Here is a 27,039-nt window from a genome sequence, read left to right as displayed (position 1 = left end):
TGTTACGCTACAGAGCCAATTTCTCCTTGTCTCCAGCTCAGAGAATACTATTGCAGACATTTGCTTTAGGGTTGAATTTAGCTTGTAGCATTTTTCCAGTTGGTGCTCTGTCCAGAAAAAGACCTTTCTGGCAACTGCAGTTTGAAATTCTATTCCAACCCTGGATCTTAAACTGATTCAAAGAATTTTACTGGAGATGAAGGAACTCTCCCTTTTTTCCATACTGATCAATCCCTGCCATCTGCACCAGCCACTAATTTCTGCATAAAGCACAGCTTTAAAAGAGCTAGTGCAAATAACAAATGTGCATTTTCACTAGAGGGCCATTAAAAATCCAGGAAGACAGGAGAAAAAAAATCAAGTCTAGGTTTACCCAGCTGGGTATACTGCGAAATTGTATGTTCCCAAAAACCACTGAACAAAATCAATGTAAATGAAGGCTTTAGCATAGTCAAGCAGAAAGAATTCATTCCCAAAAGTTTCAAGACTTGCTTATGTGGTGTCAGCTGTATCAGACACACCTCCCTTCCCTCCAGACGGTAGATTTGTTACTAGGAAAAACATAGAGACCAAACTGTTCATCTTCCAAAATCTGGGCTGACTTTGTGTGATTAAGATGGGGCAATTTGGATTGCAACTTTTTTTCAGCCAGAAGGCTGCAAAATAAGCCTGTCTGAAGTCTTGTCCCAAATGCTTTGACTTCAAGAGAAGAAACTGGCAGCAAGAGGAGAAATAAACACATTGCTGCATTGTTCCAGCAGGCACCGAGGCAGGAGTATGCCGGGCAGTGAGTAGGTGTGATTAGCTCATTTGTCATTAGTTTAACACCAAGCAGAAAGCAGAAGTCTAAGTACACGGAAATAACACCCTCCAATTCTGATTAGCCTCTTGTTTATACCACATTATGGGAAGCTGTGGCTGCACTTGCTCGCTTAACCCTTTTGCAGGCACGAATGTTGTAACTCCTGTGTCCCCTGGAGAAAGGAAGGAACACCTCCCTCCAGAGTGTTAGCAAGAGACAGAAGTGATCCTGCAAACTACCACCACCACCATGAAGACATCAAATGCTCTTCTTCTCATCTTAGTCCTGCTTTACATCAATGCCAGCACAGAATGGCCTACGCACACAGTCTGCAAAGAGGACAACTTGGAAATCTATTACAAAAGCTGTGGTGAGATTTTTTTACATTTCCATTTTCCTTTTAGCTGCTCAACAGAGTTGTTCTTATGCAGTGAGTGATGCTTATAAGTCAGGCAATGAATGGAAGGGCTACACTCCAAAACCTGCACTGGGTTTCACATCTAAAAATATTTTTCGTCTTTCAAGTAATAGCTGGTTTTGGTTCGCACGCTCACAAATCTCACTGTATTTAGAAGATAATAAAGAGGATATAATGTAATTTAATTCAGAATAATAAACCGCTGTGAAAAAAACAGTTTAGCATGAAAGAGACGACTAAGATTTTTATCTTGAAATTAGGTTAAAAAAAAAAATAGGAAGACCCTAGGTCTTTAACTTTTTTACCCCGGGATGAAACAGGCTCTTCAATGCACTGATCTGCTGCTTTCCTAATGTGCGATGAGGCTGTGGTGATGTGCTTTCTTTCTTCCCACTTGGAGTGACAAGGGACGCAGTGTGACAGTGGGAAGGATTCATGTTCTCTGCCATTGCCTCTGTGCTTAGCGAGACTTCAGCCGCAGCCCTTACCAGAGGCATTTCCCAGGGATCACAGGGTTTTGTTTGTTCTTTAAATCTGTAGAGAAGAAAAGGAGCAAGCGACACTGGAATTGACTGAAAATGAATTCATTCAATGGTGCCTGCTTTTCACCTCTTGCTTTGCTGGCCGTATGCCTCTCCTATTGTGTTGATCTGCTTTACAACTGGGACAAAGGGAATTAGATTCACAGACGCCTCATTCATTTTCCGCACGTGATTTGAAAAGCGATTCATGGTAAATGAGCACCCTAGAGTTTGTTTTTCCAATTCATCCAGTTACAAAGGGTTTTCCCGGGGGCTTTTCCTCGCCTGTAGCTTTCATGCGTTTTTGCACACCCATTAAAATAAAGCCAGTGAGGGACAAGAGAAGTAAATAAATATTTGTAATGCTATTCTTTACTGGCCTGATCCCAGGGGACTAAAGTCAGGCTTCACATTCTATAAATGGGTACAACACATTAAGAAAATATTTATTAGATATAGAATACAAACTTTGGTATTATCTTAATTTTAGTAACAATTTATTGCATAAGTGAATTCTGCTCCCTCAACAGGTCTCTGTCAGCATGAGATGCCTTGACACAGAGGCACAGGCTACAGTTTGCGTCAGTTCAGAGTATGATGAATTTGTCTGCTGGCATGTGCCAGTTAAATGATGCTTCTTACTGTGCACATCACTGGCCTAGCTAACAATATGCATTTGTTTAGAGTCATTTGTTTCTGTCACTTCTTTTGGTTTGCCATGAACAGGAAGATGAGAGGTATATTCATTCAGGGGGAATTCACAGCTTGAGAAGCACGAGCCAGAGATCATAGAGGTCAGGTCCCACCAGTTAGAATGGTCTTCTGTTCTCCTGAGCGCAGCTATGTGAGATGAAAAGATTACACAGATGGGGAAACAATGCAAGAATTAAACAAGATTCCCTGTTTGAAGTCAGGTTCCTTGCTGCCATACTGCTCTGTCAGATTAAAGGTGAGGCAACTCACAGCTACCATCAGTAGAGGCTACCACATGTGCAGCATCAGCCCAGGATACACCATCGGTATTGCTGCTGATGCAGTTCATAATCTGGCAGTTTGCATAAAGGAGAAGAACAAAAGGTGTTTGGGGTCGAGCCAAGTCATCTGTAGGTGAGGAGGATAAATCCAAGTACACTAGTCTACATCTGCTTCTGAGGAGACACTGTCCTTACTGAGCTCACTGGCGAGCTCACAAAGATGCCCAAGGTGCTGATCACTCTTTCAGGAGAGGGGGAGCTTTGTCCCTACTTCATTTCACTATAAACCATAACTAGACGGGCAGAACATAACTCCATTTTTCATCTGTGTCCTGCCAATTGTTCTCACCCAGGAGGACACAGACTTGTTAGTGTTTTACAAGACCCTTTCCCAACAAACCTTCTCATGACACATTTATAATGTCAGCAAATGTAGAGTTGATATTAGGCAACTGCCCATCCTCTTTAGCTATTTCAGAGGAATACTGCCCCATACATACCTCCAGTCTCAGAAATCCCTTTGGTATTTCTTGCTGCACTGAAAATATCAGAGGATGACCCATTTCGGGGATAACAGGAGCCACAGTAAGGTAACAAGCACAAAATCTTGGGTAACGGACTGCCTGTTGGTTTCAAGAGGGTGAGGATTTCACCTCTAATGTTGTTACTATAGACGCTAGAATGTTATCAGTGAATTAGGATTGAATCAAGTAAAATAAAAGGAGGTTGAGAGAATTTTAACCAAGTACTTCACAACTTGCTTCTGGACCTGAATGTCCTCTATCAACAAATTATTAGAACTCAGTCTGAGCATTTAAAAAGGAGCCAAGTACCCATTTTTGCTTTTTCAGATCCTCTCCTGTAATGCAGTAAAAATCTAACTAAAGTCAAAAATATGGGCTAATATAACTGTGATTAATGCAACAGAGTTTAGGTGGATAACTGAAGACAGAGAAAGTGTAGCAATCTCCTGTACCCAGGAGAAAGTCGCAATTGCCGGTCACAAGCAATTGTTCTACCTGCACCCTGCTCCTATAGCACATAAGATACAGGCATGCATCAGGCCCCCAGCCTCAGCCCATGCTCTGGATCCTAAAGAAAGCGTCCCCATTCCAACCCAGCCACATCAGACTAAATGTTCTGTAACCAGGACTCCAAGTCAAAAGAAAGGGCTAGACAAGACCCTAGTGATCAGTATAATGCAACTGTAAAGAAGTCATCTAAAAGAAGTCAGACGAAAGTTCTCAGCAGCAAGTCCGTGGTGAGAAAATCAAGCTGAGAGACAGGTGGTCTAAAAGTAAAGTAAATAGAGAGTGTGCTGCCTCCTCTATGTAACCACAGGAGACATAACACCGAGACAGTCTATAAATAGCAAGACATTTCCTCTTAGGGCCACTCTTCCTCCCAGGAACAAGTGACAAATATGAAGGAAGATCTCAAATGACCACAAATCACTTTAGAAACCTGGACAGAGATCCCAAGATAAAAGCAGCACAGGTTAACATCTCTGACTGAGAAAAGAGAACCATAATTGGCAAGTCTATGCACAGACATGAAAAGAACCTGCTACACAAATGGCCAATTTCTGTCCCTTTTAATTTCACTGTGATAACGCTTTTGATCTTTCCAGCTACATTTTAAAAGACAATTGTCTGCGAAGGGAAGGGCAGGTAGGCAATGGTAACAAAGTGCCCTGGGCAGATTCCAGTGTTATTTGAGTAATAGGCATCCACTTGGAAGTGCAAAGTAGTCAGAGACTACAGAACATAACTCCTAAACACATCTACTAGCATCTGCTTCTAGATCATTCATGTAAAGCCTAATTGTCTTAATTAGCCATGAAAACTTTCTTACTATGTAGTGTTCAAATGGGACCCCCTTCATAGGGGAAAGCGAGTGATTGCTCCTGCAGACACATAAAAAATATTTTTCTTATTATTTTTACAGCTCTTTCTTGAAATGTTAGGTGGGTCTGCACCAACACTTCAGTGCTTCAGAATGCCTGCTTTTGTTTCGACCAGCAAATGCAGACCAGTATGCTTGGTGATTATTTAAGTTCTGCGTTTAGTTTAGGACCTCGGAGATTTCAGAGCTGCCCACTCCCTGAAACTGTAGGTTTCTTTACAGTGCAGAAAAGAAGTCTGATAAGGCAGAAGGTTCTAATAAAGGGTATGGACACCATCAACCATTAAGGATTTTGTTTTCTGTGCACTGGAGTAAATAACAGGGAATTTCAGGGAGATCTTCGGAAGGGTCAAAGTAGTAGTATTCAAAGATGACATCTTCAGAAATACTCCCAAGGCTTTATAAAACACTGTTCAGACCACATGAGATTTTTAAATATCATAGACAAACACATTTTCCCAATTAATATCAGATCTTGTTTGCTTTTTCTTCTCTTTTCTCTCTGAAGCAAGGTTAATAGCCATTAAAGTCTCAGGGGAAGGAGCAAATAATCAGTATTCATTTCAACCTCCAGAACCTAAATATGAGATTGGCTGCATCCTTTATAAGTTTTATATCTGTATATCTACAAATTTTTAAAATAGTGAAACATATATAGGGATATGGCTAACCATTTGCTTTAATTCATGTCTTCTGCTAGACAAAGAACCAAGGCAATCTGGTCATCTAGAGAATTATTTTTACGTGACAATGCCTCTTCCAAAACAGAGGAAAGTCAGGCTGAACTTATGTCCAATGATCTCCATGTAGGCTTGCATAGTTCTGCGTCACACTTGAAGCAGTGTAATTTCTATAAACCTTTTTCCTGGCCTCCAGTGGTACAGTAGGAGAGGGCAGGACTGCCCACTTCAGTACACACTTGCAGTAGATTGCATTTATAGATAGAGAAACTCTCATTTGTATGGCTTTTCTTTAAATGTGTGAGCTCAGATTTGGATCTCTGCTACAATGGCCCCTTGAACTCAACAGGGTGTAGAACCTGCTCTGGTCACACAGGGCAGTGAAGACATGCTCCTGTTAAACTCTGTATTGAGGGAACTTTTCAGTGCTTAAAATAAAACAAGTGGAGACAGACTAATTAGCTCACGATTTCCTGATGATTTGTCTGTCCTTTCTGAATAGTTTCAGGTTTACTAGGGTCCCCCTCACACACTCATATACCTTCTCCTACATACTGAGAGATCAAAGATACTATTTTTCTTAAATTCCACTTGTTCCTTTTTAAAAAATATACCTGTAACATGTAGCCCTGCTCAATCAGCAATACCAACTTGTAAACAGTACTGTTAAATTGGCATCACTGCAACACTAATTTTACAGCATATCACTTTCTCTTCTGTATGTCAACTACTGTAACTAGTCCTTTTCCCTCCCTGACCACACGCTTATATTCTTTACTAAAAGGATATAAGTAATCCCAGCTTCAGCTGGGAAAGAGAGGTCTGCAAAAAAATTCTCACTCATGCCTCTTCAGGGCAAAAATTATTCTTCTCGGTAAAAAGAGGTTCTTTTTCCATTACTCTTTGGGTTTTTGGCAGACAGATTGAGCCAGATGCTTCTCTTGGACTTACTTATTTATTTCCCTCAAACAGGCTCCAGCAATTGCTTCTGCTTCTAAATTATTTAAAGCCACACGACACTAACTCCCCTCTGATCTTTTGTTGCATAGATTGCTAATGGGCAAACAATCAAAGAATTTAAGAATTCCACTTGAAAACAATTTTTTTGTTTGTTTACTCTGTCCAAGCCCTCTCACTGTCATAGCTTTGCTGTTGTACTCATCCAGTATAACTTACTTATTCCAAGGGGAAGACCAGATGTGTACATGTATATTTCTGGCACCAGAGCCTAACAAACTGAAACTATCATCAGAAGCAAGGTAGCATTATTATTAGTGCACATGAAAATCTTCTTTTAAAATTTTGGTTCCTCCATGAATTAAAACTATCTCATCTATTTCATTTTCCACATCTCATTAGAGGATTTAAACTTTCTTTTGCTATGTGAACTCCTGAGGTAGTTCTGAACATCATTTTACCCTTCTTTCAGGGGCGAAGAGTACTTAGTAAGTTTTAAAATATAAATGGCAAAGAGGAGCAGGAGACAGTTTCATACCTCCAAGGTGCTCCGGCAAAAACATTATTTTCGGTACCTAGACTTTAAATCTTTCAGTAAAATCAATATTAATGCTTTCAGTGAGACTAGTAGTGGAGAGAATTAACCTCAGCTGAACTTCTCCCACCAGGCTTTAAATTTTCCCATCTAATTTAGTTCTCAGTGGTTTCCTCACAGTGCCAAACTCTTCACCAAATCAATTAAGGTCCTGCACCACGGACTGCAAAAGATGGTTGTTTATGTGTGACAGCCTCTCCTGCCTATCTCCAGCTAATAATTCTAAACTCATTGGCATGTTTTTCACCTACTGACTTTTGCCACATCTTTGGTCACTGTAGCCACTGAGTCACTAAGGTAAATGTAAGGATGAGTGGGAACAATTCAGAGGGCAAGCCATATAAAAATATGTTCTCCCATTTGAAAACATATAGGAGAGACATACCTAAAAATGGCATATTACATTAGTAAAGAAATACTGTGGGCAAGGGCAATACTGTCATTTGCTGTTGGACACTGAATCTGAGTCTATGGAGGGAGCACTCTAATACACTAATCAGGTGAGTCACAGCCATTTTAACAATTTGATAAAAATTTGAGACTAGTTCCTGTATTACATAAAGCAGAAATTATCAAAAGGCACATCAAGTGCATGAAGTCAGGAGCAAGAACAAACCACAGCTGATAATAAGTGTTCCTATGCAAAGCTTTTTCTCTAAGCAATAAAACATTGCTACACTTTCTTGACATTGCCACATCATCTCATCTCGAGCCGTCATCAAGGCCTCAAAGTATCTCTGGACCCTACTGTGCCTACAGTTTAGCAAAGAAAATAAAGGCAGGAGATCAGGTGCTCATAGCAATTTAATATCCATTGGGAAAAATATCCAAAGTATTCTAAGAAAAATTAACACCACAAAAATTAAAAAACTATTTCAGCATTATTGTGTGTTGGTGTCACTGTACCAACTTTAAGGAAGCAACCTAAAACTAAGGAGAAACTGTGGCCATGAGAGACAAGACATCCAAATGCCCTTTACAGATTCACCACATACCAGATCAAAACCCTTTGATCTGTTCCAGATGCTGCTTTTAGACTCAGGAGAGCTTCTAGTTGCCAAAAGCTAGCATTTTGAAAACTACCACAAATTAATTCAATGCTTCAGTTTCCTCTCCACCTGAAGATGGATGGCTCCTGTCAAATGATCCAGCGGTGATCAGGCAGGTGGGAACCCAGCTAATTTCTTCAGCAGAGGGAGCATGCCATTCCAACTGCAGCTTACTGCCATTCTCCTGTGGTGGATTTAAACCCATCCTGGGAAAATGGGAACATTTAGCCCATTTATATGCTGCTGATTACTGCTCTGTATAATCAGCAGTATAGCTGCTATCCCAGAGCATGGCATGTGTCTGACAGCAGGACAGTTTACAGCAAGATTTGGTTCTGACAAAAGTCTGAAAGTCTGTTGTGAATCCCCAGTCATTCTGGCAAGCACTGATGTCCAGAGATCTCAGTCTCAAGTAGTGCAATATGAAAAAATGATTAAAAAAAAAAAAAAACACATTGAAGAGGGAAGAGACAGCTCTGATTAGGAATACAAGCAGTTACTGTAAGCATCTTATTCATGCCGTGCATGGTGTTTTCTTACCAACAGAAGAACAAAGACTTTCTCTCTCTAATACAGTCCCTGCTGGGCCCAAATTAATGCAGTATTTTCTTGTTACACTGCTGTAGTTGAAGCCTGCCCTGTCTGCCTTTCTCTCTCAAGCTAACTAGGACAAATCAGGATTATCAAGTACAGATCTATATGTGCTATCTCTCAAAGCCTGCATCTTTCAGTTTTGTCCTCTTAAATAGGCTTGGATAAAGGTTTGTCATACCACACGAAGCACAGAAACCCCCCTTTCCAAATACCACCTCTGGCTAAAGCAAGGAAAGGCTCCAAGAACCTTCAGACACAGCCTCCCGTCAAGCCTCGGCCAACACCTCTAACAAGCCTGCTCTCAGGAAAGGTGGTTCAGGCAGGCAAAGGCAGGGAGAGTCAGGGCATGTCTTTGACAAGGCTGCTTTCTGCATGCTAATGACACCCCCATCCCCAAACACAGCCCTGCAGCTGCATAGGGCTCCTCTCACCCTCTGTCTTTGCAGGGGCTTCCCTCCACCTCATCACATCAGTCAGGTGCCAGCAAATCTCTTCCTCCCTTCTCCACCTGACATTTGGAGAAGCTTTCTGAGTTACTGTTTCTGAATATTTGCACATTTGGACATCAGTTATACTCGGCAACGAATTTTATTTGAAGTAACAAGAGACAAAATCTTTGTCTTTTATTTAAACTAATTTTGTAAGACACTGAAATCACCTTGCTCCAAAACTAAGGCCATAAGCACCAGCCAGTAACGCCTGTGCCTTAATCTAACCAAGAAATATGTAACTGCTCTATGCATTACTAGGGTTCAGTATTCTTGAGAGAGGACTGGAAATTATTTAATTTGCATGAACACTTTTTTTTTTAAGTCGCATTTTAAGTTTCTTTTGCTAGCGTCCTGGGCTATTTTAGCTTATAGATTACACTGAAACCAAATCTTCAGGCTTCCCTCTACAGCCATGTAAGTTTTATCAGAAAGGAAGCAGAGTTATTCACTCCATTAGACATCTCCAAAAGCTTTGGAGGTTTGGGTTTAAGCAACCTCAGAGACCACAAGCTGATAGCACTGTTTGCAAAGGGAAACTCAAACAGTCTGTAACCTCAGGACGTTAAGGATACATGAACTCTAATCTTCCCTATTCCTTCTCCTCTTCGTTGCCTAAGCAAGCCAGAAAAGTTCAGGTGATAAAACATACAGTGACTGTCTGAACTAGGCAAAAGCCTGGAGCTGGTCATGGCTAAGGTAAATGTCTTGGGATGGAGTATTCTCATGATAAAGTAGACACAGGCAGTGTGAGTCTCACAATTTATTCTGCTCCCCTCTGAACTGAGGGTCACTCTGCCCCTCCCAGACACGTCTGGATGTGGCAGTGGCATGCACTGAAGACAGGCCCAAAGGGAAGTTTATTAAGCTGAAGGTGCTCAGGGCAATGTAGATGCATAACCAGAGAGCTGCTAATTCACCTGATGCTTCTTTCTCAGTACCATGTAAGTAGATTCCACTGTCGAATATAACCTTGAGCATTCAGGTTAATTTATTTAAATAGACATTAAAGGGAAGTTGTTGAACGAATACATAAAGTCTGAAATCCCAAACAGTTCCTCATTCTTTCCCTCTCCTTTCATCACCTTGAATGTTGTAAAGACTAATGATTTAATTTTATTAAGAGCTCTGAAGGTGAGGAATATTGGGTAATTGCTAAATGTTTCTTCCTTGTGCTAATTTCCATCTCCTCTAGCGGCAGCTTGTCCTTATATGACCGTGGCCAACTGCAGTTACGCCATTTCATTCAATTCTGTGGCTTATCTGCTCCTAAAAGTATTATTTTGAAACACCCAAAGCTTACCAGTTTGGAAGGTCCTCTTACCACTCCAAGGCTTACAGATGTGGACTTTCACAAGCAAAGCTCCTCTGCTTGCTGCTGCTATTCACTCATACCACTGATTTTCATGCTCATATGGAAACAACGTGATTTTAGAGCAGATTCAGATGAGAGTGAAGCCAGTAGAGGATAGTTAAAAAGATGGGGGAAGGGAGAGAGAAGAATAAAAGACAGAGGCTGTTGAACACCAGCGCAGCAAAATTCCTAGAACAGGTGCTTCCCATCTGTCCTTGCAGTTTCTGTAATGCCCAGTTAGTCATCTAGCAGCTCAGGCTCTGAGGGACATAGCCACAGTGGGTTAGCACATTTTCATTCCCAGCTGTCCGCTTCATCCTGTGCTCTGGAGATCCCCTCCCAGGAGGCTGTAAGGACAGCCCCAGCTTGCAGCCCTGTGCCTTTGTGCACACCCATGTTCAGCAGGGGCAGGAGCCACTGGCCCCACAGCTGCAGTAACCAGGGCACAAAAGGGAGTTCCCATCTGTTGTCCTCGTCACTGAGGCTACACTGCTGTAAATATGTCTGAGCTAATTTACCTATGAACCTTCCGCCAAGAACAAAAGCAGGGAAAAAAACTCTAGAAAGAAAAGTTCGGGAACTCATCTGAGTTTCTAGGCTGTACTACACACACCTGCTCAGTCTTCTAATAAAAACCCAGCCAAACCCATCAGTGTGAGCACCTTGAAATAGTAAGGCAGGCTGAAATCTTGCACTGTGGCACCAGCGCACATGGAAAAACACATCCGAGGTCAATATAGCAACAAATCTCCACCAAGGTACTTGGGAAAGGGTGAAATGGGCAGTGGGATGCATGGGCTCATCTGACACTAAACCATGTAAGGGGTGATCAGTGGCAAGAGGCCAGGTACATCCCAAATTCACCTCTCACAAAGCAGGATTGTACTACAGAAGCCAGTCTTCAGTGCTAGATACAGTTGGGAGCTCAGCATCAGCCACAGTTCAAATAACATGTCTGAAAGATCTTGGAATGCACTGATTGTTTACAAAAGCCAAAGACTTTCCCCTTTACCAGAGCAGTTGCCTGAAAGATTTAGAACTGCCTAGAGAGAAACTTGAGTCAAAATCCTGCTTCCAGACACCTTTCATGCTAGCTATAAGTGTGTTGCAGCCCAAGTCCTTCTCATTAGACACACAAAAAATGCCCTTTTCCCCCTCAATAAGCAGATTTGTACTGATAAACCTCAATGTGTTTGCAAAATTTCCAACAACATTATGAGTGTTGGTGATATATCAAAGCTGAACTGGAAAAGCAAAATCCTGCAACCAGTTAAAGAGTTTCTAGCTTTAATTATGGAAGACGGAGCAGATTGAAGGGAGTAGGTGGAGGGAAGTCTGGGAACATACAGTACTGTGCACCATGAAATGTTGCAGGGAAGTGGAAGGCTGAAGGGCAGCCCCACGTGTTTTAGAGATCTAACAGTAAATGTTATTGCTCTGCACATGTGAAAGACATAACATTTTTTTTTTCAGTCTAACCAGCTCACTTCAGATTGAGGCAAACAAGGAAGAATAAGTATTAAGCCTCCATAGGAGACACACAGTGACTCACAGTCGTATATCTGAGATGAAAAACAAAAATGGCAAGTGCCTTGAGTTGCCATTGCTACAGGAGGGATTCCTCATGATTTAAGGAAAGAAGGGTATGGCACAATCCTTTAGTGCATATAAAGCCCAGGTGAATTTACAGACTTCTTCACTTGTCAAGTGGCCAAACCCCACTATTTTCACTAATTTCGTTATAGTAGCAACCTTTCTCCCTACATGTTTGGGAATCCAGACTCCCTGGCACCATAGCTGTAGCAACACAGCCATCCTCTCAATTGATTTCAGCAGGAGGCCCCCATATATGCCACAGTATCTAAGATTGCAAAGTTGGATTGCAAAGTCTGAGCAGGAATTTCCGCAGGGATGGTCAGAAAATTAATTGGGGGTCCTTTTGGCAGTGGAAAATTTTACATTTCTCAGCAACAGAGTAACAACACAAAATCCAAGTGCTCCAATTCACAATTTTTGCTGGAGTTTCTCATGTGAGTGCTTCCACACTCTCCTCTGAGGACCAGACAACACCTCCTGGAGATGTCAGGATCCTATGCTGCATCACTAGCAGTACAGTAAAAGACATCCATTCTACGATGCACTATGAAATGTGTCATCTGTCAAAGGAGCTCAACCCATAGAAATAAACAGACATCCAAACTAAAATAAGAAGCCCAAGCTTTCCAGAAAGCTTGGTTTCATGAACATACCCTTTCCACTCAGTTACTGATGAGAAATTTTAAACTAAAAGTTCAATTTCTAGCCCTAACACCATGATTTAATTTGTTCATTAAAGTACAGCCTAGTCTCTTTGAAAAGAGAACAGTGTCATATATGTTCCAGTGCCATGTTTGACCATAATTGCCTCTGGAAATTGCAGAACTAACAATTTTAGTAATTTGACAACCAGCCCTATTTGTAGGCATCAATGCCCAAACTGCTCTGAATCTGAGCAGCTGCTTCCTGAACCTTATCATCGCACCACACACAAAACCAAAGCAAGAGGGGCTCTTGCAGAAGTCCAGAGGCAAGCGGAAACCAAGCCCTGAGAGATGGTAGAAACCAGAGGGGAAGCAGGAGTAAGAGTCCTAGAGAAAAGAGAAGTTTGACATGCTTTCCAGCTGTAGCAGGAAACTGCTCTCCTAACTGATTCCAACAGCTTCTGAAGCTGCAAAAACAAAGTTGGAACTGACAGGAATAAGAAAAAAGAGGAAAGACAACCTTCTGACTCTGGTGACACCTGATAAACAACTCCAGGCACTAACTTTTTGTCCCAAGCAGATTATGCAACTGCAGAGACTGCTTTAGTGGCGTGGAGGAAAAAATCCAGCACAGGGACACAGAGCTGTGGGAAATACTAGTGTCTTTTATCTCCCTCCTTTGAACAGTTATTTTCATTTACCAGAATTTAGGGCTCAGGGACTCCTTTAGACCACACTGATAATCTGTGGGTTCACAAAGCCTGGCTTAGTTAAAGCCCTCCAGGTCCTCTCAACACTTTCATTCCTTCTGTGATCCCCTCTAAGCAATCAGGTTTTGGTCACACAGGCTGCTGTTTGCCAGCTGCTACAGCTGTGGGGCACTGCTGCAAAAACAGAGTGAGACTATAGGGATGCTGGCTCAGCCTCACAGAGGACGCTCGTGACTCAAGTTTCACCACAGCATCAAAGGAAAATTCTCCCAACCTGTTATTTTCAACTCAGTGAGAAGATTAGCTCAGGCAACAATAACTTAGAAACAGAACTCTGTTCCCAAGCCTACATTTGTCACTACCAGATCTATGTAAACCAAGAAGCCTATGGCTGCTTCTGTGCATGCCACAGTTGCTTCTATTTTTTCCACAGAGAACAATGTTGGATGTACAAGCTGGCTGTGGAAAGCCATAATGAGGGACAAAACTATGCCTAGAGCAAGGTTTGAGGCTCAAGGTATCTTTCCAAACTGGCCAAATCTTTCCCCTCCTGCCACAGCTTTGGAAAACGCTTGCACATTCTATTGGTTGTGGCAGCTGAGCTGTCAGTGGTTGCTGCTGCCTGTCACCAGAAAGTGACACGTCAGCAAGCCTTCAGGCACAGCATCAAGTCTCATGGAGTCTAGCAACAAAGAAGGTGGAAGTGGTAGGAAAACAATTATGTTTTTACAAGAGTTTTAGAGGTTTTGCAGAGAAAAAGATACTGTAGAAACTGGAAAGAATCACATTAACGGCAATTGTAAGTCAAAGGGCTCCCTTTAGTCCCACAGCTCTGCTGAAGTCTCCCAGAAAAGGAGAAATGTAGAATATTTTCTGGCTTAGAAATATCACAGGATGATGGACTCAGCAAAAAGTACTGCAGTACCTCATTTAACACAATTTAATTTTCAGTTTTGGACTTTCCATCCCACTCCAGAATTCAGTCTCCCAATCAGCTTCACCAAGCCATCTTGTAATACAAGTTCATTAAAAAACATCTTCATGACCAATTGCTCATCAGTGCTGAGGAAGGTATGGCAATGTGCAGAGTCTGGGAAGAGCTATTGTTCTGAGACTTCACCATTGAATAAGTATTGACTACCCACCACTGCGCAGAGCTTGGTTCATTTCTTTGAACTTGCTTCATTTTCCTACAGAGTAGATTCTAGCCTCACAGAGGTTATCATCTGAGTGTACTTCAGACCGAGGGGGCAGGAAGGATAGAAGTAGCTATTGAACACAGGGTATGGGAGCTTTAAGCACTTCTTGGAGAACTTTTAAGGAATGTTTTAATTTGTTTTTTATAACACTTCTGTATTTTATTGTTTTTTCCTGTACAGGCAGTATCTCATTGAAGATACAACTTGTAACTCACTGTTTTGTGTCTTGAAACAGATCCCCAGCAAGATTTTGCTATCAGCATTGACCATTGTTCTGATATCACAACCCACACCTTTAACATCAGAGCTGCAGCAGTCCTAAGTAAGCGAATTGCTATTTTCTCATGCCGTACACAGTTAATTCACGTGTGAGTGCTGGTATTAAGTAAGCAAGTGTGACAATCTCCTGTAAAATATGAATGGGCTTCATTTCTTACAAATTTTAGGATCTGTGCAGGGTTACTAAAGTGTCAGTTCTGTTATCAGCTCGGCCTCAGACTTCGTGTGTCACCCTAAACAGGTCATATCAGCCCTCAGCCCCCATTCTGCTCTTCATTTGTACACATGGAGAGCCAAGGGGGGGCTGCTCTAGAGCTTATCATCTTCATAGCTAAGTCTCCTGCGGAGAGTCTTGTTGAATGAGACAGCTCCAGCACCCACACTCTTGTGTCAGCACAAGCAGTGCTCACCAAAGTGCCAAGGCTGTGACCCTTGCAGGTAGGGGACCGAATGGACTCCCACAGAGCAACGTGGGGACACCCCTCTGTCCCTCCTGGGCATACTGAGAAGTGTGCTGGGAAAGTGCTGGCCTGAGGCAACAGTCAGGCAATCAGTTTGCCACCTGCACTAGCTGAAATTATACCTTTCAGCACTTGACTGATCAGCAATAAAAGATAAAAACTGGGTGCACAATTAGCAAGTTATTAGCCATAGCTTGCTTTATGGTTCTTTCACAGGAAAGACACCTCTTGCAAACCTGTTGTCCCCAGGCTCAGCTAGATCCTCTACTACCAGAGCATAAATATGAAAGTGCTGAAAATAAGTTTGTGTGACAACTGTCTTTTAACACCTGGGAATGCTTCCTTACATGCAAAAGGTCTTCCTTCCTGTGATATATGCTGTCAATTTGTCCAGGGAGCATCAGTTTTCAGGTGGCTGCAAAGGTAAACAAGCCTGCAAAAATCACATTACAGCCATTTGCAAATACTTTTCCCATGAATCAGAGTACAGGACCTCCATCTAAATCCAGTAGCCTCTCTGGCTCTGCCTATGTTAGCAAGCCAGGCACAAGCAGGCAACCTCCTACCACTGCCAAGCTGCTGTGCTGGTCCCTGGCACATGTCTGGCTCAGACCAGCTACTGTTTTCCCAAGCAGCAGTTACTGGTTGCTCCCAGGGCCCCAGTGGATATGATCCCTCTTCTAAGAACACAAGAAAAGTTTAGATGTAAGGACATGAGATTTGCTGTATCATTTGACCTCAGAGTCAGAAAATGGTCATGGGCATAGTTTATTTAGCAATCAAGATAACTGCTATTATGTCCCCTGTCATATACCTTGAAGAGCCTAAAGACCTGTTCCTGAAGAACAAATTTCTATGTATCAGGAGTCCTCAATGAAGACAAAACATCTAATGGCTCAAACAGCTGGGAGGAAAAAATAGAATCTTTTTTAAAATAAAGCAATAAACCTGTTTGAGCTCTCTTTTCTGCTTTGTGTGTAGGCCACAGCATCAAGGAACTCCATGTCAAGCTGGACATGATCATGAACAGAAAGACCATCTTAACCTACTCAGAGACACTTTGTGGGCCGGGTCATCCTAAGCTTATTTTCTGTGGAATGAAGAAAGGAGGTAATTTAGGTTGCACTCAGAGTGTTTGATGGCTACTGAATACTCCAAGTAGGATGCACCCACTGTGCTGCTGACTGCACCAATACATCGTAATGTTCTGTTTACTTCACCAGCATGTTAAATGGGTGACAGGAACACAGTAGGACAGAGACATTTTAATTTAAGGGCCTGCTTTACCCCCCAACCTGTTTGTTTTCTTTATTTTTAATCACAGAATATTGCACGCACATGGGATTTCAAGTCCATTAAAAATAACTGTGGTTATGTGACCCTCATCCAACAGCAGAGAGGTTCATAAGCCCTATTTAGAGGCACGTGGTTGTCATGTGAGCAAGAAGTATGAGAAAAATAAAGGCTAGTTCTGTAAAACAAATGGCTGAGCAAACAAACACGTTCTGAACATATTCTTCACTATTAAGCAAGTCACACTTCCTGTCCTTAAAGGCAATTCTTTAATCACTATGAGGAAATATGCTTGAATAAGGATATTTGGAACAAGATAGTATGTGCTACCATCTATGGTTTGCATCTTGTTTCTGTTCAACTTGTGCCTGTGCAGCAGTCAGATGAATTCAGCTCATGCCAGTCACACTGCCAGCTGGTGAAGACTTGCTCTAGCTGGTTTAGAGCACTATTAGCTGCCCCCAGAAAGCAGGCATCTTTGGGCCCAGGTGAGCCTGGGCACCTCAAGGCCCCTTCTGCCACAACCCAGGCCAGGCAGTGCCGAGTAAGCTGTGCCGTGTCTGGGAGAGCTATGGTCATGCTTCTGGACTGCAGTGGCCATATATCCAGTAATTTTTAAATCCCTATTACATCATGATCATCTCTTCAGGCTGATTTTATAAAAAAAACTGTAGAGCCACAGAGAAGTTTGAGTTGTTACAGCACCAGCTAGTTACAGAAGCTCTGCTTTCGTTCCATTCACTTGCATCTTCAAGCTGATAACACTGCCATAATTCATGTGCAAGGGCTATGAGTTTAAAGACCATGCACAGCACTACTGCTAAGACAGCCCCTGGAAAATCACTAAAACATTTCACACTGCACAAAACTATCACAAAGAATAATAGAGAAATGCTGCATGAGCAACCAATTATGTAAATCCTGTAAGCCAGATACAGAAAAAAATTAAATTCAGAAGTTTCTTCAATTGTGTATTGAATTACAAGAGGAAAAAACCCACCCACAGACCTACTGAAAAACTATCTTATTCTGATGAAGTACTAAATAACATCCTTTAGTGAATACATTAAGGAGAAGTAGAGTCAATCCTGAGCTGAGCACAAACTGCTACTCACACATTAAGCTACAAAGCCAAAACCTCCTGGGGTTTCCAAGTCTCTTAATCTTAAGATGACAGGTGATTGTTTCTGCTAATTGAAGTACATTATGATATAAACACATAGTTGGTTGTTTAAATAATACTGTATATCTTCATTTAGAAGCATCTCTACTTTAGTGCAAAGACCTCTGCCATGCACTTTTTAATACACACTCTCTCGTTCAGCAGCTGGTTTTATGTAGTAATTAAGTCACAGTGGGGAAGAAGTGAACTTTCTCAGACAGGTTCAGACTGAAAATGTGGTATTTCTTAATTAGTTGACAGTTGAATCTAACCCATGTTTTAGGATGCAGAATTGAGCTGAAGACCAATTTAAGGCAGTTCAGGCAAAATTTACCACATTAGCACAGCTGTAAACCTGACCTAATGCCTATGCAGGAATGACAACATGTGAATGGCCAAGTATGCAGGCTACTAAGACACAGGAGAGCAGAGAGCCCTTTCAACTGAAGCTTTTCATGGAGACCCTCTTCTTCCCTGCTGTATGGGCAACGTTTCCAACATCTGGCCAGACCTGACCTGAGTTTAAATATACTTTCACACAGAATTTGCTTGCCTTTCACAAGGAGGCCAAAAATTGCCTGCTCCTCCCTCTCCCAAAATTAGACAAAACATAATCCTTCTATAGATCTTGTTGATCCACTCACTGGTGAGGAAAAGCACAGCAGAAATGACAAGAAAAAGAGACTTATAAGAGCCAGATGTGGCAAAGTCTTAGTTGTTTGAGAAAATTTTTCTTTTTTTCTTTATTTATATTTGCTCTTCTATAATGCTACAGTTTTTTCATGACTGGAAATACTCTCTGTGCTGGAAAGACTTAATATAGCTGGAGGTTTCATGTTCATCATAATCACGTAGTATTTACTGTTTTTGTTAAGCAAAGGTCATATCTGGCACTGCTCACTCAGACTCATAAATAGGATTCCAAGATCTTTCTTTTAGTTATATGTCTGTTGTGAAGTTGTTAGCTCAAAGTTTGCAAGGAAATTGGCCATTGTCTGTTTAGGAACAATAACAACAAGATTGCTAAATTCTTTGTGGCATAACATGAACTCAGGCCTTCCTCTTTTTCAGTAGAAAGTGCTGGTTATTCCCCATTTCCTCCAAAGAAAACAGTTACATAAGATTTAACAGGTTTCCCAATGCAATCACTAAAATCAGAGTAGAAGACCTACCAGGGTAATGTTAAGCAATGTGCCAACCACAACTTGCAGGCTTAAACAAAGCTACCTGACAAAAAGACAGCCACATCCTCTGCAAGTTTTCTTTCAGGCTCAACTGACAGAGCCACCATCAGAGCACTTGCACAATTCCTTGTGCACCCTCCCAAACCATAGAAAAACCCCCACCTTTCTTCAAACCTCCATTCTTTACATTATTGTCCCTTTCAGTAGGTGCTACAGTGAGCGAGTTTCTAAAACAGTATTTGTGAATAAAAGTAGAGAACATAACATGAATTAAAAAACTGGCTATCACAATGAGAATATAGGTAGCTGTTTCTGAGAAAGCAGCTATACCACAAAGCTAGGTCTTTGGGCTGACACACAATGCCATCTTGCTTAGCCCCTTCATCTGACCTTTCCCTCACCAGTAAAAAGAGCAAATGTTTCTCACCTGGCTATATATTTATATATGTTTTTCCCACTCAACTATACATCTATAGCTGGCAGTTATTCACATCATTCCTACATCCACAGCACCCACAGAAGCTGTGTCAGTTGCATGGGTGCAAGATCGTGTCCTAGAAGAACTCCAACACAGAGCATTGAAGTTCTAAAAATATTTAAAACATAGAAAAAGGAAGAGGTGGGTGCAGATGTACAGGGCCTTTATATAGTACAAGAGTGTGAGAACTCATAAAGATTTTCAGTGAAAGGAAGATTTGAGAAAGAGGAGTGAGAATTTCATTATAGGTGTTTAGTCAGGAAGGAGAGGCTTCTTCATGATAAATGATAACTAGTAATTTGAAGTAATCCTCAGGAAGTTCTTACTTACACATTTGAAAACTCTGCTTCAGACTGGAAGCTACTAAAGGCCCTCTCACTAGCAATGAAAAGGACTAAGTTACTTTTGGTAAAAACAACAGAGAAAAGCTGCTACAAAAAATACAGTAGTATCACCTTGATTCAGTGGTACATTAGAAATATTTTCTAGGCTGCTCTATAGAAATCGCCTCCAGGTAAATCTATAAGAAAAAGGGCTGAAAGCACATCACTGATGACAGCATGCTTGACAAGTACCATAAACTACCAGCAGACCAAAAAAGAAAAAGGGGAATATTTAATTGGAAAAATGCACTCATGGTTTATGCTCTTCCAAATGCCTGAGCATTTTTTGCAACCACATTTGGGCTTTTCTCTAGGAAGACCACAGAACTCTTTCAATGAGATAGGCTCAGTGTTTGTGACAGCTACACTTACTGCAGCAGATGTGTTCATCCTCTTTCAATGGAGGAATGTAAAAATGTATGAATATATGGAGAAAAAATGTGTATGAAGGATGCTGTAATAAACTGCAGTCCTTCAAGCCTTGGAGGATGTTTACACTTCTGGAATTATAGCAGAAATCCTCATGCAACTGGAAAACTGAATGGTCTTTGAAAAGCCTGATCCATTGAGAAGGTTTCCATGGTCCAAAGTGAATATGAATTATAAAATTCAGCAGACTGATGAATCCATAGTATTTCCTGACAGGTCTCAACTAGCTGAAAATGAAAGCTGCCCTTGCTTTCCTATAAGGAAATACTTTCAAAGCAGCACAGTTTCCCCCTCCCCATTGAAGCAAGGAAGGTCGCAGGAGTTTTCCAAAGGACTGGTTACAGAACCACAGAATTGTTGAGGTTGGAAAGAACACTTGAAGATCACTTAATCCAGTTCCATCTACTTCAAGCAGGGCCATCCGACAGCCAGTTGCCCAGGACCACGGTATTTAGATATATCCAAGGATGGATGCTCTACAACCTCTCTGGGCAACCTCTGCCAGTGCTCAGTCACCCTCACAGTAAAAAAAGTCTTTCCTGATGTTCAGGAGACACCTGTGTTTTAGTTTGTGCCCACTGCCTCCTTGCCCTGCCACTAAGCACCAGTGGAAAGAGCCCGGCTCCATCCTCTTTACAATTCCACTTCAGATATTTGTACATATTGATGTACTGTCCCCTAATGTTTTTGTTCTCTAGGCTGAACAGTCCCAGCTCCTTCAGCCTCTCCTCATTGGAGAGATGTTCTAGTTCCTTAATCATATCAGTGGCCTTCCACTGGAATCTCTCCAGTAGCTCCATATGACTCAGTTGTGGACCACTTCAAGACCCATGGTTAGAAAGAGCTAAATAAGGGTAAAGTTGAAGCATAATGCAGTAAATGTGGACCTCAAACTGGACATGCAGCACCTGCTGCTCTGCTGTTGAAGGCTCCTTGGAAAATAATACAGCCCATGACAGTGATTTCTTTGATAACTGAGCAAAAGCATAGCTACAACACATCAGAGCAATCAAGGAAAACTTCTCAGAGTGGGCTGAGGCAGAGCCCTGAGACTGCATTCATCTAGTTACTTTATCACAGTGAAGTTTGTGGGGAAAAATAGCTTCTACCTACACTAGATGAGAGATTAGCATTGCCATCATTTCAGAAGCAAATTTATGGCCTGATGACACCTACTTCATTTTAAAATACAGGCTTTGCAGAGCCTGAATGCTGCATCTATGTTTTTAGATTCTGAATGGCTTTCTGAGAGGCTAGATGAGATCCTAACAAGCCACATGAACCAAGAGAAGCTTCCATGTCCCTGTGCAGAAGGACTTTGGGGCAGGGTGATTGTTCACAGCCCAGTTTCCTCTCTACTCTCCTCTGCTGTCATCCAAGATCTGCTAGGCTGTGAGTTGACTAAAGAAAAGGTAGTCCTACGAGGCTCTCTACTGAACAAAAGGACACACAAAGCATGAGCTCCACCACTGCATTGTCCACACCACCCTGAGGGGGACCCAATATGCCTTAGCTCATATCGACATGCAGAGCTCAAGTCCCAGGGGAGTCACACATTACCTAAGTTATGCAGCCTGCAGTGCCTTTAATTCCCATTTAGACTATTAAAGCTGTGAACTGAGAGGTGGGCTGTACTGTATTTTTAAAACTTTTGAGTCACTGCTCCCTGCAGTGGAGATGTGTCAGACTCCTGAGCTCTTGCTTCGTGCACAGAAGCAAGTGGCGATGGTGACTGCTCTGTGAAAACAACAAGTCTTCTTGGTGTCCACATGAATTAGCCAGGGATGCAGAGGGTAATCAGTACAGTAGAATTTCTGTAGCACAGTTGATCAGTTTGAAATTGACAAGCCAAGACGTATTTATTCTGTTTTTTTAGGGCAACACTGAGTTGTTTTGCATCTTCTCCACCTCCCAGGATCACCAGGGCTTTACATTAAACAAACTTCTCATTAATGCAAAGGTGTAGAGCATTGGTGATATCTCAGGTTTCTCCTTTTTCTAGTTTATCTTATTGTCATGATTCTTTCATATAATTTTGTTACAAGACTACATTTAATATCATGTGTGGGAAGAACTTTTGTGGACTGTTTTCCAAGTCCATGCATGGAGAGATGGACTGTACAACCTAAAGATGCTTTTATCCAACCTTTCACAAGAAGCAGTTTAAACCAACAGTGAGAATAGACTAAAACAGCTCTCTAGAAGTGACAAGCATCAAAATGCCAGCACATACTCATATAAACATGATGAAACACTTACTCCTCTGTCACTGTCAAAGTAAAGAATATTTCATGACACCTACAAAAGAGAATCCTTAAACAGTTCTTAGACTTTTTCCATTACTTGTGTGGGGCAAGTTGTGCAAGGAATTCTGAAATACTGAAACATCTACAAGTTTTATTTTCAGTCAAGTCTGCACAGTTTGGCCCAATAAGCTATGAAAAAGTAGGAGGAACTGCAGAACAGCTTGCTAATTCTCTCCATTAATGCCAAAGTTGCCCTTTCTTCAACAGCCAAGAGCAGGCATGCCTCGCACGATTAGGGAGATGGGGATTGGAAGGTGGAACTCCCAGGCTCTGTTCCAGTCACTAACACAACTTGTGATGACTTTAATACCTCATGTAACTTCTTGATGAACGCTCCCTCAGCAGAGAGACAGACATGTTCTTTTTACTTTAAAGTCATGTTCAGCAAGTAGTCAGAAGTCCACACCTACACATTCAGCTCAGATTGGTTTTTCTAAAAGTGACCAAAACATTACAGTTCAACTACTGCAGCTGCAGGTGTTTAATAGTTCCTGCTAAAGGACTTGAGCCTGGCAGTCCCCCTCATCCCCTTCCATTTGCAGGATGCATGACAACATAGGAACGCCCACCTGGCTGTGCAAAGACATGCCCCCCCTTTTCCATTTAGATGGGTTGCAGATGCTCCTTGAGACCAAGCTCTGCCTTGCTTTCCCCATAAGGCCGTATACCTTCTGATATTTCCCTCAAGAGGGCTGTTGCAAGACTGCCTATGGAGCATTTTGCAGCTCCATAACACTTGCCACCAGAGGCTTTGAAATGCCATTACAAAAAAAGCATCTATGATCAGCTGCCTCTTTCCTTCATGTGCTGCATGTCTAACCATCCATCACCACTGTTGCTTTCCAGAACACTTCTACTATGAGGGACCAGTCACACTGGGAATCAAAGAAATCCCTCAGGTAAGTTGGTTACAGCTGTGTTCCCAAGCAGAAGGGCTTTCCAGATGAGGTATGGTCAGAGGACTACCAGCAATTACACCAGCACATTCCAGGCTTCCCCAGCTGGCACACTGGATCTGAGAGTGTTTTATATGAATAATCCTTTTCAATATGAAATTAAGTGGCTTTGCTTATAAAGAGTTACAGAGGCACTACTATCCAGAGACAAAAGGTTTTTTTCAGGATAGCTGATCTCCTGTACCAGCATTAAGTCAGATGGCCATAGAGTTCTTTAGTAGGCTCTCCCTCTCTTACTCTTAAAATAGCAAGAAAAGAAGCAGTTCCAGAGGACTCCCAAGAGACCAAGGCTGAAATTTTGCTTAGTCCTTAGTGAACGGAACAATTTGGAGAGGCTCCAAATCCTCTCAGGCATCCTCTCTGGCTATAAAGGCAATTTAGATAGCTATTGCAATTGACTGTGTTCCACAGCACATACATGGTGTCAGGCAGAGAGACCGAGGTCTTCTAGGTGGCAACGGAAGGTACAAGTTATTAGGCCAAGAACACTTTCTCTGGATTTATGGAGCCTTAAAATAAGAAAATAATTTCTTAGGAAGGTGAGAAAACAGGCAGTACTCTAGGTACTGCTCTGAATTTCCTGGTCATCCATTACAGATGCTTTTTACTGGCAGCCTTCTCCACACACAGCTAAGTCTCCTAGAAGTTCAGCTGAATCACACTGCAAATAAAGATCTCAAATGCTGAATGCACCAGTCTCTTAACCAGGCACAGCATGAAGATCTATTTGGTCAGTACGTAACAAAGGAGTTTTTAGAGACATAGAATGAAGAGATTGGATTGAAGGGAAGAAGGCAAGGTCTTTGATTATCAAGGCATCTTGTTGAGAATGTGGCAAAGAAAGGATCACAGCCATCACTGCAAAAGCATAGAGTTCAGGTGGTCAGTCAAATATTCCTTAGATTTACTCAGAGAGGCGCAGCATGAGCTCTCAGTTCTTCAGCAGCAGACATAAAACATATGTCAGAGGCTCAAAGGTGGGGTCTGGGGTCTGCTCAGCACTGGATTGCTCCAGGCAGGAAGAGAAGACAGGATCAGAACAGGGATACAGAACAAAGACATAAGTCCCAAAGAACCGGGCTTGCTGAGACCTGCAGAGGTGATAACGAGGATAGCTGGCTTCAGGGAGGATCAAGCTTTGTAAGCACTACCAATCTCATAAGTCTCAATCTTCCCTTGGTGATAGCACCAACCACAACCTTCATTTTCCCAAGGCTTTCACACAGGGAGCTGGACCCCCTTTACGCAGGCTGTTATCCCACCCTAGCCAGCCTAAAGGCTATACCTAGAGATGCCATGTTGAGCATGTCTTTTGATGTCTCACACAGGAGTGCCTGAGCTCACATCAATCAGCCTCCTGCTCCAGTAGCAGCTTTACTAACATACTTATGTAGTAAAGCCTCAAGACAAACTGAAGAATAGGTCTTTAAACCAAGAAGAAGCCCTAGAAACATGCATGCAGACCAGTAAAACTCCAGTTCTGGGCAAATTAACTGAATTTTCAACTAGTTTCTAGAGCCAGGAACTTCAGGACTCTTTTAATAACAATTTTTCACCACAAGCAAAAAATTATTCTGAAGGAGAAAAAAGAAATAAGCAATGGAAATTAGTTATTATGAAGTCCCTTATTATGAATTAAACTATAAGCTTTTAGAGAGTTAATGCACTTGTGAGAAAGGGAATAGGAAGCCACTTTAGTTAATTAATCAATCAGGAAAATAACATCATCCCCCTGCGCTGACAAAAAGGAATTATTCCAAACAGCCATCGTCTTCTGCTCATTGCAAAGGACAACCTCATTCAAGAAGCATGAGGGATGTTTGCACAGTCCACACAGGAATTACAAGCAGGCTCTATTCTCAAGAGCATGCTGCCATTGGGCCTCTCTCTAAATTTAGATTTCACTCCTAACTTGAACCTCTCTGTGAGGATACAGGCCAGATATTGCTTTAGAAATCCCATTGTAAAAGGCAAATGCCAAGAAACCTGACTCATTCTAGCCATGCCTCCTCCTGCTCCACAACCAGAAGGGCTCTAAACAGGGCAAGACCATTCTGTGGTTCAAAGCCAGGAGGACAGTGCTGCCAACCTCTCCTACCCCACATTTTGTTCCCCTCCATGCTCCAGAAAAAAAAAAAACAGAAATAATTACTGCAGTGCCAGTAATATACAGTGAATAAAATCTAGTTCACCTCTTCTTCCAAATCTGTTAAATAAGCCTTGTCACCTCCCCTGACCAGAGCTTCCCCAAGTGTCTGGAGAGAGCCATTTTGACCAAGACAGCCATGGCTTCTTTAAGGTTCAGATGTTTTCTGCACTGTAATGACATAAGTTCTCCCTAAAGCCTGAATTCATAATTTCAACTACACAATTGGAAATTAGACTACTTCTTTTATTATATAGGAATTCATCATAGATTGAGTCATCTATACACACACTTCCCCCAATGGGCTCTGTTATAAAAATTCATATCAATAACACTGAACAAAAAGATACATGGAAGAGAAGTGCCAGAGAACTTAGTACTTCTTTTTCCAGTTACTAAACAGGACAGGCCATGTTGTGCTTGCTCATAAGAAACATGAGAAGTTACACAGATTTGAAGGGATTTTTCATGCAGCAAAACATTTCATTCCCCTTGCACTGTTTTAATTTTCAGCTTGTGCTGTCAGCATTGATATCTCTGAGGAGAGTATTTTGGCAGAAAATATGGGCATGTCCTTTACCACCTCTGAAACATTTGGACCAGAAAGGTTTTGGAGGAACTTGATGGGGAAAGCATTATTCTGCTTCCAGAAAGAGGAGCTAGAAACTTAAGCAGTTATATACTACTGATGGACTAATCTCTTGCTTTGCATTTGTCTCATACAGGGAGATTACACTCTTTCAGTAAAGCTGACTAATCAAGATCACGTCACTGTCGCTTGTGCAGATTTTACTGTGAAAAATTATTTAGACTATTATTAGCAGCAAACCAATTTCATGAAAGCTACAGACTACCAAAACTATTCAAGCCAAGTAGGCTGTTTGCATGCTACAATGATTCTGAAGAAAATAATCCTCGCATGGTGATTCTGATGGTGTTCCTCTTTATAATTTGCTATTTTCAAGAAGTTACTAGATCCTCTAGTGGTAATTTTATCTCTAAACACACACTGTAGCCTACTTTTTCCTTCTAATACATACAGCTGTAAGAAGAAAGTATCCAACACCAACACTCTCATCTTAGGATGAAAATAGCATGAGGCAGAACAGGCGAGAGCCTAAACACTTTTTTGCAGTAAGTTATGGAGGTATCCATTTCTAACACAGGCTAAAAGACGACTTTCACATATATCACACATTATGCAGTTACAGAACTCAACATCTTAAATCTTCTCTGGAGCCTATCTGGAGATTCCACTAGCACAGCTTTTGTTATAACCACAGAACAAAAGCAAATAGGATGAGTATGCCTTTTTTCCAGTGATCGATGCCCTGTCCCTGGATTCATATCACCCTCGTCTTTCGGAGTTTACCTGGAATTTTTTGTTCCATAATGTCTTTCAAGTGATGTGTGAATCATTCTATACCTAGGCTATGTGCTCTTCTTGCTTCTCAATAAATTCATAATGAAAGACTG

The 27,039-nt window shown here is 41.7% G+C and overlaps 1 protein-coding gene across 1 annotated transcript; it reads left to right on the top strand.

Annotated features, from left to right (window-relative positions):
• Positions 1-848: 848 nt before the first annotated feature.
• LY86 (lymphocyte antigen 86) lies at positions 849-27,039 on the top strand. The gene is made up of 5 exons (XM_032116205.1): positions 849-1,172; positions 14,722-14,808; positions 16,208-16,336; positions 23,308-23,360; positions 26,289-27,039. Exons 1-5 carry the CDS (start codon positions 1,052-1,054, stop codon positions 26,382-26,384), a joined length of 486 nt encoding a protein of 161 aa, XP_031972096.1. The 5' UTR covers positions 849-1,051; the 3' UTR covers positions 26,385-27,039.

Source organism: Corvus moneduloides, chromosome 1, assembly GCF_009650955.1.
Source record: "Corvus moneduloides isolate bCorMon1 chromosome 1, bCorMon1.pri, whole genome shotgun sequence".
Classification (NCBI taxonomy): domain Eukaryota; kingdom Metazoa; phylum Chordata; class Aves; order Passeriformes; family Corvidae; genus Corvus; species Corvus moneduloides.
The sequence above is the reverse complement of the archived record's forward strand: the minus strand, read 5'-3'. Positions and strand labels throughout refer to the sequence as shown.